This window comes from Bolinopsis microptera, chromosome 5 (genome assembly GCF_026151205.1).
Source record: "Bolinopsis microptera isolate Bmic1 chromosome 5, MBARI_Bmic_1.0, whole genome shotgun sequence".
Lineage (NCBI taxonomy): Eukaryota > Metazoa > Ctenophora > Tentaculata > Lobata > Bolinopsidae > Bolinopsis > Bolinopsis microptera.
The window spans coordinates 22,225,617-22,238,655 of NC_087076.1; the positions used below are offsets into that span (position 1 = coordinate 22,225,617).

General features: G+C 41.7%; 2 protein-coding genes across 4 annotated transcripts in view; both read right to left on the minus strand.

The window, feature by feature from the left end:
• LOC134815021 (uncharacterized) overlaps positions 1–13,039 on the minus strand; it is a 91,814-nt gene that overhangs the window by 43,172 nt on the left and 35,603 nt on the right. The gene's annotated exons all lie outside the window — the stretch shown is intronic.
• LOC134815738 (uncharacterized) lies at positions 1,685–10,974 on the minus strand. The gene is made up of 6 exons (XM_063824317.1): positions 10,805–10,974; positions 10,247–10,672; positions 9,585–9,825; positions 9,305–9,456; positions 5,913–9,136; positions 1,685–2,251 (listed from the first exon to the last, which is right to left on the minus strand). The coding sequence occupies exons 1-5, from the start codon at positions 10,914–10,916 to the stop codon at positions 5,916–5,918; spliced, it is 4,152 nt and encodes a 1,383-aa protein (XP_063680387.1). The 5' UTR covers positions 10,917–10,974; the 3' UTR covers positions 1,685–2,251; positions 5,913–5,915.

The window sequence follows — 13,039 nt, forward strand, 5'->3', positions numbered from 1 at the left end:
ACATTATATTGCCTTTCTTCGGGTAAACATTATATTGCCTTTCTTCGGGTAAACGTTATATTGCCTTTCTTCGGGTGAACATTATATTGCCTTTCTTCGGGTGAACATTATATGCCTTTCTTCTGGTAAACATTATATTGCCTTTCTTCGGGTAAACATTATATTGCCTTTCTTCGGGTAAACATTATATTGCCTTTCTTCGGGTGAACATTATATTGCCTTTCTTCGGGTGAACATTATATTGCCTTTCTTCGGGTGAACATTATATGCCTTTCTTCTGGTAAACATTATATTGCCTTTCTTCGGGTAAACATTATATTGCCTTTCTTCGGGTAAACATTATATTGCCTTTCTTCGGGTAAACATTATATTGCCTTTCTTCGGGTAAACATTATATTGCCTTTCTTCGGGTAAACATTATATAGCCTATTTTCGGGTAAACATTATATTGCCTTTCTTCGGGTAAACATTATATGCCTTTCTTCGGGTGAACATTATATTGCCTTTCTTCGGGTAAACATTATATTGCCTTTCTTCGGGTAAACATTATATAGCCTATTTTCGGGTAAACATTATATTGCCTTTCTTCGGGTAAAAATTATATTAGGACGCAATGAAACTACCGGACCACGATGTATGGGGACTTGCCACCCCTTGGCAACATTAAAATATATCGACTCTGTTACATCGTTTCCTGTTAATATAAAACTCCGTTTCTGGCAATACTACACCTTAGTTCGATAAAATATGATAAAGTAGCAAACCAAACTAAATAAAAAGAAATCCGGTGCGCCTAAACCAAGCGTCATGGAGACTTGAGACTTTGTTAACCTTTTTTTACCATTACTATAATTAGACCCCAAACTTTTGGAGCACTAAAAGCACTCCTTCATGCCTATATTGATGATATGGAGATTTTTACCTGTTAAAAATTGATGCAAAAAATGGGCGTGGCAGGGGGTGCTTCCGGTTGGAGTTGAAGCTTCAAATTTTTTTGTAGTTATTTGGCCTAAGGAACAACAGATAAACCTATTACCGCAATTATTTGACAATATTTTGTTTTATGAACCGGGCTAATCATGATCACTGCATAATTTCCTAGAGTATAGATGTGGACAATGCAACGATCATGGCTTTGGTCGATTAGGAGTCAGCTTTACGGGTTAGCATATTATCATAATTGGAAACGAGTCCAAAGACTCCGCCCTTGATGAGAGCATGAATAATTTAACTACAAAATTGTATGTTGTTGGTTTGTGGTTTGTACTAAGCGTGTCTATTCAGACGTTACATATGCAAATTCATTGCCCAGTTCGCACGTGCAGTCACATTATCACATACAAAGGGATGGGGTTGACTTACAGGTGCGAGTGACAGGTAATAGGTAGCTGGTAGAGTACTTGTGAAGAAGGCATCTTCGGTTGGGGTGGATATGTTTTGATGCGGTAAAAACTGACTATCAAAAACTCAAAAAAGTGCTTTTATCGTTTTTACCTGTGACTACGGGCCTTTCGTTAATCATACAACATTTAATGACAGCTGAAACCGTCCTCAATGGATGCTGTAGAAGAAATGTTGACCTACAAGTGGTATTTATTTAATTTGGGAACACAATGTGAAGAGAAGATTTTTCATCTTCGAAGTTTCATTTAGCCTTAGATATGAACCAATAAAATAGTATTCTCCGAAGGAATGAAAGCTTGAAACTAATCCATAACCTAGCTATAAAATAATAATAAATTAAATAGAATTTGCATTCGATATAAACAGTGAAAAATACACAGAAATTGTACTGCTGATATAATAGATTAACAATTACACAGTCATTATAATAATTACCACTTAATTAATAATTACCACTTACACTTACAGTGTTATAGTATACGATATCAGAATAATGTAATCTTATGACTATCTGATGATAAAGTTTTATTCTAGCTTCATATGTTTACATCTTTTTATACAAACCAAATATTTTTAACTTTTCATTGTTTTTCCGAAAATCGTTGTTTTCATTTTTGTTCAGCAATAACAATCAAATAAATAAAATGGACTTGTTGATATTAATCAGATAATTCAATAACAGTCACTGACTCTGAGTCACTCTTTTTTAAATTATCCTCAATCTTTGTTTGCAAAAACTGTCTACTTCAGTTTTCGGTCCTTCACTTCATTTTTTATTTCTGCCTTCACTGTTATTTCCTTCGTTCAAGTGTTTTGTATCTTCAGTTTTATTAGGCACTATGGAGTCCTACAAAATGTTTGGTGAGGAGCATAGAATTTATAAACCCCTCCGGGATAGAATAAGATTCTGATAATCCCGGCTCCCGCTAAATAGATTCTGATAATACCGGCTCCCGCTGTTAGTTTTTTCCCGCTGAATAAATAACCCCGGCACAGCTTTTATAATCCCGCCCCGCTAATTCGGCTCAACAAGATTTGTTTTGTTTTGATATTCCATGAGAATTTCAACCGCGTACTGTCACGTGTTTTGATGACGTGTATCACGTGACTAACTACTACGACGCGCATTGGTAAAAAATGTCACGTGACCTATGGCTTAACGTAAGAACTATAAATACACTCGATCTACGTATCGGTCTAATTGCAGGCGCTGGCAAAACTCCAGCACACTCATTACTTAAACTCTTACATTAATTGGACCAGTTCCAAAACTTGTCTCGACGGTTACATTTGATTTTGTCCGGTTCGGTTAATTTTGTCGTGTTTGATATAAGCCATGTATTATAGTCGTCTACTTTGATGAACTTCATGACACGATATCATTATTAGCTTTTATCGCTTGCCAGGCTTAACTCGACGCCCCTTATCGATATTCATATTCATTCAACGTTCTGACTGAGGAATAATGTTTAGATATAACGCCAATTTCAAAAGTCATAGTACCTTAGTTGTATTTATTTGGTAGTCCCCAATTCCATTTCATATTTTCCATAATGATCTCATATAGCTAGAATTAAGAGTAAAATGTCAAATTTGTTGGTCCTAGCACTAACCCGGAGGGGTTTATAACACATAACACCGGCACGCTTAAGTTATATTAAAATAACCCCTCGTGCTAAAGCACGTCGGGGTTATTTTCATAATAATCCCTCGTGCTTCGCGGCACTATCCGGGCGGACTCCGAGCGGACTCCGGCGGAGCCGCCGGACTCCGAGCGGACTCCGGCGGTGCTCCGCCAAAATGTATTTACAGTGGACTCGAGTACATTTTGGCGGACTCCGAGTGGAGCCGAGCGGACTCCGAGCGGACTTTAAAGTCCGCCGCGGACTCCGAGCGGCTCCGCGGCGGCTCGGCGGAGTGTCCGCCGCGGACTAAGCCACTAGGCGGACTCCGGTCCGCCGCGGACTCCGGCGGAGTGCTTGGCGGACTCCGCCGGACCTCTCCGCCAGACTTGAATCCGGCGGAGTCCGGCGGAGCTTGGCGGAGTCCGCCAGCTCGGCGGACTCCGCTCGGAGTCCGCCGGACTCCAACAGAGTCCACTGACTTCCGACCTCCGTCTTCCGACCCTCGGCTAAATTTGTCACGTGACATAAAACATAGCATTTTGCAATATTGTGGTCAGATGAAAAGGTCGCTAGTGATAAACCTTAACCATTACCCTCACAATATCAATAGTGTACAACTCTAGTCCTAACTTTGACCCTATAATGTATAAAAGTTGACCCTAACCCTCCACCAAACCGTCCGCAGCGAAATATCAATGTCATTGACTGGTCGCGCGACCAAAACAATTTTTGTCATATTATCTCATATGGGGAAGCGTTTTTAGCAAGCAAAAATACGTCGACCATCACAGGACGACGCCAGCCAGCACTCTCTACGCTCTTCGAGCTCCGATCGTCCTGTGACGAAGTAAGGACGAAGCCTGAGGTCCTCAGGTAACATCGACCACCGATTGAAAATTCAAAGATTTTTTGACATAAAGGTCAAATGTAAAACTAAAATCTTGATGCTGATTGATTGACGACGTCAATTTTTGAGCACAGCGCCTGTCAGCGCGAGCGCACATTGCGGAAATGCGGAAAAGGACCGCGTAGCTAGTCAAGATGTTGATAAATATTTGGCTTGTGGCGCGATGTGTTGCTCTAACTATAGCCCTCTCGCTTGCAGTAGCGCGCGACCGCCGGAGGCGGAAATGACCTGGTTAGCTAGGTAAACGCGATGTGCCTTGTAGGATGAAATCCTACTAGCTGACGCCATTCGCAGCTGTGCTGCTCGCTGTACGTCAGCGATCGAAATTTATATACGCGTATCCCCCGTCGCGTTAAGATGTGCCACTCGACGCGCCACACAATTTTTTTTTGTTGCTCGTCGCACGTCGACGAACAACGAAGCTCGTTGCGACGCGCCGCGCAATGAGCTGCCAGGCTAGGACATCGTCCTGGTCTTGACATACGTTGCATGCCACTTTTCGCGCGCGAAGCGCGCGCCGCCGAAGGACTAGAGTTGTACACTACTGATATTTGGATACGAAACATGTATCAATCCTGGTCCAACAAATTTTGGCGAGCGATTTTCTCCAAAAATTTAATGAGGGCGTCGACGTGCGACGAGCAACGAGAAAAATTGCGTGGCGCGTCGGGTGGCACATCTTAAAGGGTGATACGCGTATAAATTTCGATCGCTGACGTACAGCGAACATCACAGCTGCGAGTGGCGTCAGCTAGTAGGATTTCATCCTACAATGCAAGGCACATCGCGTTCATTTAGCTAACCAGGTGCTTTCGCGCCGCTGCGGGCGCGCTTGTTCCACAAGTCATTTCCGAGCTGGCGGAGTCCGCCAAGCTCCGCCGGACTCCGCCGGATTCAAGTCTGGCGGAGAGGTCCGGCGGAGTCCGCCAAGCACTCCGCCGGAGTCCGCGGCGGACCGGAGTCCGCCTAGTGGCTTAGTCCGCGGCGGACACTCCGCCGAGCCGCCGCGGAGCCGCTCGGAGTCCGCGGCGGACTTTAAAGTCCGCTCGGAGTCCGCTCGGCTCCGTTCGGAGTCCGCCAAAATGTACTCGAGTCCACTGTAAATACATTTTGGCGGAGCACCGCCGGAGTCCGCTCGGAGTCCGGCGGCACCGCCGGAGTCCGCTCGGAGTCCGCTCGAAGTCCGGCGGCTCCGCCGCGGACTCGACTCCGCGACGGATAGTGCCTGCTTCGCACTCGAAATTATTATAAATTTTTCCCGCGCGTCGCGGGAAAAATTGAAATATAATCCCTGCGCATGCCGGGGTTACTCACATGTTCAACTGTATGTGCAAAATATTCAATCGTCCTGTTAATAATCGAAATTAAATGGGTAGTATCTAATAGTTTTACATGAACTTTGTGAGAAGCTAGGATCACGTGCATTCAATTTGCAGAGTGTATCAAACTCAAAGTGACCCGTATTACCAAAAGATTTAAAATATGAACTTTCTATAACAGAATTGAGTAAGTTGATTTTGAGTATATTTACAGTTAGCACCCCAGTTCCATGGCCGGATATTATGCCAAATTATTAGACGGAGGTCCATTTCCCGTAGATCATCTCCGGAGATGATTCTCCGGCTCCGTTTATTGTATTAGACGGAGATGAAGCTCTCCGGGTATTTCTCGGAGATTAATTCATACAGAATCATACAGAATCATACAGAATCAACAAAATTACCGTAGATGGTCTCCGGTCGTGGAACTGCAAACCGGAGAAATATCCGGAGAAATATCAGTAGACGATCTCCGTCTAATAATTTGGCATAATATCCGGCCATGGAATTTGGGTGTAACTACCATTCATATTCTGAGTATATTTCATTCATATATTATGGTTATATTACCCACCATCTAACAATTGAGTAAGTCGATTCTGAGTATATTTACAGTTAACCTAACTACCATTAATATATTATGGTTATATTACCCACCATCTAAGCATCCGTCTCCATATCGGTAATGTCCTCAGAAAGTGCGACTCCATTCCTGTAAATTGAGCACTGCACTTTTCTAACATCCATCTCCACAGTGGTGGGCTGTGTTTGGGCTGAAGTCCTGCTGAAATAACCAGTGCCTCTGGAGATTGTCGTCGCTCCAAACCGAAAACCGCCATTGATAAAATCTCTAAGAGTGTTGTCATACAATAATGGATTGATCACAGAGTTTAGCGGCAACACTATCATGGCAAAGGTTACATACCAAAATGTGGCGTCTATAAGTCTCCAGTTGTGAAGGGCACTGATAATGATAAAGGGCACCCAACACACGAAGTCGGTTGCAATTATTGCTGCGATCCTCCTCTGCATGGCCTGGTTCTTACGGACAGCTTCAGGGTTGTTATTTTGCCCGGAGTTCTCAGACGACCGGCTGGTTCTAATGTTGATGATGAAATAGGAGAGAGTAATGAGCACGAAGCAGAACAGATTCACTCCCAACATGGTCCACACTATGCTGTTTCCTTTAGTGTCGATGATAGCTTCTCCAGAAGCTGGAGAGTCTCTGCTTCTCGTCGGATCATCGCTTCTAACAAAGTATTTGAACATGCAAACACCGTCATTACCGTAGAAGTGAACTGGGTAACTTCTCAAGCTTCCGTGATTTTGGCTGAACATTGTGTTTACCTTGTTGCCTATCTCAGACCATGTTGCAGAAGAAGAGATGGTTTCATTCTTGAAATACTCTTGAAGAACCCTGATGTGCTTCACTTTGTTGGGAAACCCAATGAACACTTTGTACCCTGAATCATAAAACTTGCCTTGCACGAAATAATCTTCAAGAGCCGAGACCAATGGTGTTACTGCTACTGTTAGTGAAGCAACCACCATTACGATGGCGATAGAAATAGCTTTGACCACGGCCCTCTTATCCACCGGAGTCGGCAGAGCTAAAGAGGTCCCCACAATACCCCACACTCTGATGACACTCAAGACAGTCATCGAGAAAAGGGAGAGTTGTGAGCCTGTTGTGCTGAGGACCCCTAGAATGGAGCAGGCTGTGCCTGACAGCCACTCTGCTTGATTCCTGCAGTATGCTTTGCCTTGGACTATACTGTCAAATACAGACAGGGCTGTCAGGTAGACACCTATAAGGAAATCACCGAATCCTATGAGACAGACAAGAACCCTGGTGACTAGCTGACTCCCTGACCTACTCTCTTTGAGCGAGATTGCAACCTTTATCACTATGATGATATTGAAAATGGCTGAGATGGGGCCTAACAGCCAGCTACTCAGCTTTAAAACCCAGTTATCGAGGATTTCCTTTTCACAGGACTCATTACACTCATCAGACAGGTCAAAACAATCATATCTACCATCACATTTCTGCGAGTAAGATATCAACTGCTGTTTGACGTTTGTTTTGTTTATGGTGTCTTCACAAACCATATGGTTGGTGCAATACCTCTCGTCTGACATGTCTCCACAATCGTCAATAAGGTCACACACCTGACTATATCTGACACATCTGTTATTCTCGCACTGAAAGTATGTACTTTCATATTCACCCTCACTGCCGGTAACGAAAGTGAGAAACGAATTGTTTGCGAGAGTGTAAACTCGGTCAGGATATTGTCCAGGGCATGAATCATAATGTGGCGGGTCAGTGTTTTCAAGTGGACAACTAGAGTCAAGACACAGATCCATGCAACTTAAAAACACATAATATTCACCATACAGAAGGCTACAGTTCACTTTTATGGTTGGGACATTGAGCCTCATCCTCACGCCAAATACATCTCCCAAAGGTCCTGTAAATTCCCGAATATGACAGGTAACATTTTCGAGTATTTCTACAGATTGGCACAAATCTCGAGTGGAGCAGTTTCCAGCTTCAGCTGCTGTGTCTAGACTTGGAAAGTCTCGTGAAACAGTACACACATCATTCTCAAACTCAGGTCCGCACGAGTTGACACCGTCACACAGAAGATGGAACTCAACGTACTGCCTCTCCAAATCACCAGGGCATAGAAACACGTCCTGACAGTTCCCGTCTCCTGGTTTAACTCTTTCAGTATTGTCTTTACCACAGAAGTCCCACAAGTCCCCCTGTTCATCTTCACCGTCAATACAGTCGTATTGGCGGTCCATTATCCAGGAAATGGGAATTTCCATGTTGGCGTCAGCATTAAAGGTCCGGTAACATTTAAAGCCGTTTTGTGTTGTGCGACTGCAGAAATCATTTTCCTCGTCACTTTTATCACTGCAGTCCGCCACCCCATCACATAGTCGGTGTTTGTGAACAGTGCATGACCCGGAGGGAGATGAACACTCACTCTCCAGGTTATCATCACAGAGGTTAACAGGGCTCCTCTCAGCTACCAGCGGGCTATCACACAGCACGAACTTTGAGACACTCGACCTGTAGTTGTTGATCCGACAGTGACCTCCTATTCTGGTTACATCACTACAATTGGTCTGGTCAAGAAAGTCCTCACAGTAGGGGTAAGTGTCGAGTGATCTGAAGTCGAATACTCCACATCTGGTGTTGTTGAAGATAGGAACCTGTCTCTCAACCCCCCAATACAGTTTCATGTAGTATTGTACACAGGTGTGCGGTGTGTTGTCGTCTACTTCACAGCCTATTTCGTCATCGTTATGTGAGCATTGGGAGCTGACACTGCCAGTGCAAATGTAGGTGTTAGGAATAAAGACGCTGCAAGTATGGATTCCATACTGAAACCCATTACACTTGCCTTCGTCCATACACCATCTAGCCAGGTCATCACATCTGTCATTGCACGTGTTGTTACTTGGAAGACTGACCGAAGTTTTTTCACAAAAACCATCTTCTGTTTTCTCACAATCCACAAACCGTCCCCCTCCAGGAACAGAAGAAGCACCACTACTACTACTACTAGAAGAAACAGTGAAGTATCCTCCACACAGGTAGCTAGAGTTCTTAGTCACCTTGGTGCTGAACCCACACGCCTGGTAACCGTTAGGGTCATTCTCACACACAGACGACACTTTGGAGAGAGCGTAACTACCAGTTCCAATGTCAAATGCGGCGTTTTGCTCATACGATACCTCAGAAGATACACACATGTGGTAGTATTTCTTTTCTATCTCATTAAAGCACAGGTGCTTGAAAAATCCACCTATGATTGTTATGGTGCACTTTTTACCGGAGTTCGTCCAACTTTTATCAATACATCCTGCAAAGTGCAATGTGACAAAATGGTTAATTTATTTTTATCATTACGTTACTAAAACTCGGAAATTTGAAAAAAAATCATCAACTGTTAATCGGACATTAAAAAGATATTGAATTAGCACTAGATAAGATGATATGCCTAATAGTCACAGCTAGATGGGGATTATACCTGTTTCATTGAAACATCTGAGCCAAATATTATCCTTGTATTGGCAGTTGTGCTGCAAGATCCTAGCACTGCACATTGAAACTTCAGTGTCTCTCTCTCTGCAGCTCACGTCGTCCATCACAATTGGAACGTCTGTTTTATTCAGCCAATATCTGAGCATAATGTCAACTTTTACTGCCGTGAATTTATTGCAAATTCGCCATTGTTTTAATGGAAGTTTTACTGATTAGATATATCCTAGTAAACAATTCTTCAACAACCAAAATAGTGAAATACTTACTCTGGTATGTTATGAATGTTCTTCTTGTAGCTACCCCATTCAGCGAAGAGATGCCCCATGGACCAGCAGAACCTCTGTGCTGAATACCAGTTGAACTCATCAGCACAAACAGTTCCTTCTCTCTCAGCTCCAGTTTCCTTGCTTTTTACAGTCACAAACAGGAGACCCTCGTTATTATTCTTCATCATTGTTCCGTTCTCCAGCCTCGTTAAAGCTGCTTTCTCAAATTTCCAGCGGTGCTCTGAAAAATCAGTGCATATTTAGTATCGGGTCATAGTTAGACTTTTTAAACTCCCAGAAAACCTTACTGGCCAGGGCCTAACTTCAAAAATAAAAGAAATAACGTTCCCCCCCCCCCCCTGCAGGGGGAAATTGAAAACTTTCGAAAAAGAAAATTTTTGTTTCGAATTTGCGTACTCTCAAATTAATTTTTCGATGCCTCAAATCTTACAACTTTGTAATCTATACTTATATAATATGAAGTCAGATTCCGGGTCCCGGCAAAAATGTTTATGTGTGTGTCCCCTTAAACTGTCTTCCGTTTTGATGCGTCATTCTTTATATTACACTTACAGTTCAAACCCAACTATTAATATATCTTCTGATAGGGTATTAACTATTCAAAATCTTGACGCCATTACAATGACTTAACAAAAACTAACCTATGAAATAATGGGTAGATGAAAAATCTGACTTAGACGGGAACTTTATTTTCCTGACTTCTCGTCCCCAGTAGTTTGACCAGGTATCCTTGCGTCCGGGATCATCACATGTGACATTTGAAGTAGTTTTATCCAGCACCAGCTGTCCGTTACAAAATACCTTGAACCTGAACCCACGTTTCTCTATTCTCCACTGTTTATCCGACTGTGCAGGTAGCAGGAGGGGCATGTAGTTATCCTGGCAGTACCGCAGTTTATACTTTGCGGAGGAGGTGTAGAACTTAACTACAAAACCTCCAGCTGTTTTCTCCTCCTCGTTGTAAAAGTAGATTGTTGTTTTGGAGCCAGGACCAGTTTTAAGGCGAAGAAACGAACTCTCCACGTCAGCTGTGATGAACATGTCACGTACCACCAAGTTCCAGTTATCTGTTGATTAAGAAAATGTTTTATTAACGAAAACATTAATTAATAAAACAATCGATTGAGAAAAAATTGATTAAGAAAACGATTTATTTACAAAACAACGAATAATGATAAAAACTGTAAAACTCTACGGACCTGAGATCACGCCACCAAAAGTTCCGACTTCTGACTGGTTGGACGCGTTAATTCCTGGAACCGGACATATAATCAATATTCCAAGAGACTGAAGCAGGAGAACAGCCCACATCTCTCACTTTCTCTGATTTCTCGAATCTCTCAGTTTCTGTCAAGTTACCATGATTGCTATTTCAGGTACAGTCACTAGTTTTATAGTGCAGTACAATTTAAAAGAACTGTAATAAAGCAAATAAATCAGAATTGCAGAAATCGATCAGCAATATTTTACGTTCCGATTGTCGTATTTATTTGTTCGACGGTCAAGCTGCAGGAAAAAACGATAATCCAATCATTCAACTTTATAGATTTTTCACTGATGCTAGACTAAATAATTTTATTCGAATTAGATCATTGATAGAGTTAATCAATCCACAACAGCTTGAATACCGTAAACGTTTTCAGGGCGCATATTTTTCTCAAAATCCGAACTTGGGCGAAACTTAGTTTTCGCGGCGAACATTTTTCCTCCATTTTTTTCAATTATATCATATCAATATTTGCCATTTTTTATTTAATATACAGTACCATGGAAATTTTGAATCAAATTTTAAGGTCACATAACTAAACCCCAGTGACATTAAAGGAACTTGGAATCTTCGATTTCTTAAAGTAGCCATAAAGCCCAGAGCTCACCACAATAGAGAATTACTTATAAAGCCTAATAACAATATACTGATTTGTGCCGTTCTAATATCAGGCTATATATAACCAACCGCTCTACCGAAATTAGTTAATTAATTAAATAATTGAATAAATTTAATATCAAAAGTTAGATTGTTTGTTTTAAATATGTATCTGTACTATTAGTATTTAAGAAGAATAATACATACGATGAGTTGAAGAAACACATGGTAAATATACCGGCAAGGGCCACTTACAAACATGATAGATCAAGAATATCAATGATGAAGAGAATAATGAATGAAAACAATAATGAATGAAAAGCCCCATTCCTTACAAGAGCTAACATTTAATCAAAAAGAACATAAATCACACCACTTACAGTGTAGACCTAGAAAACTATGGAAATACTACCTAATTGTAACGATATTAATTGAGTAATTGTGAAGCACGTTTTTTGATACGTGAGATTCTCTCTTGTGTTTGATCGGTCAATAACGGAAGCTGGTTGGTTTAAGGCTGGCACGTGTCAGAATCAAGGACAAAAGTTAATCAAGGTTTGTACGGGACCGCTATTTCCCCCATTCTCCGCGACAAATTGTGATTTTCTTAGTTTCTTGCAACAAATCGCGCATATTCCTTAAAAACTAAAAGCCAGATATCACGTTTTCTTTAAGTTTATCCTTGTTAACCAGGATGTCAACAAGCAAAAAAATCTATCTTTCCTAAAACTTGACCACATGATATATAAAACTTGACCGATGATGGGCATAAACCTAACCTTTTAAACCTTTTAAACTAATTACATTTGCCGGACAAGATGGCCGACAATGGATTGTGACGTCGTGCAGTTGGTGATCCTTTAACAAATATTGTATTATTACATTCAAGATACGCAATAAAAAACTATGACATAACATCATCGCTAATGTCTACAAATTATCATCACTCTACATGGAAAAATATACAATGATGGACATGACCCTGACCTTTTAAACCTTTTAAACTAATTACAACAAATCTATTACATTTGCCGGACAAGATGGCATACAATGGATTGTGACGTCGTGCAGTTGGTGATCCTTTAACAAATATTGTCTCGTTACATTCAAGATACTCAATAACTCCAGCAAATATTAAACTATTAGTACACAACAATATAAACCTTCAAATATCGGTATAAAAAACTCGATTGAGATAGAATGGCCAACGTATGGGTACTGACTACTGTGGGTATCACAGGCATTTGCCGCTGATAGTGGATTAGATTTCCTGCTGAACCTACCTTTGATTTGCCAGGACACTGGTCTTCTCTTCTTGGAGATGGGACCCCCCCCCCCACCTTCTCCTACTACTGGTCTCTTCATTTAGGCTAGCTAGCTACATGGTGTCAAGACAATGAATCAAGAAGAGGTTCCCCTTATATAGACTATGATATGAAATTGAACATGATGGTAAGGAACAGCTCACAAACTAGGGACAAAATAAAATCGCGATTATTTTGGCCAAAAACCACGATACCGCGATACCGCGATTTCGTACATGCTGCGATTTCCTTTTGTCCCTGTCACA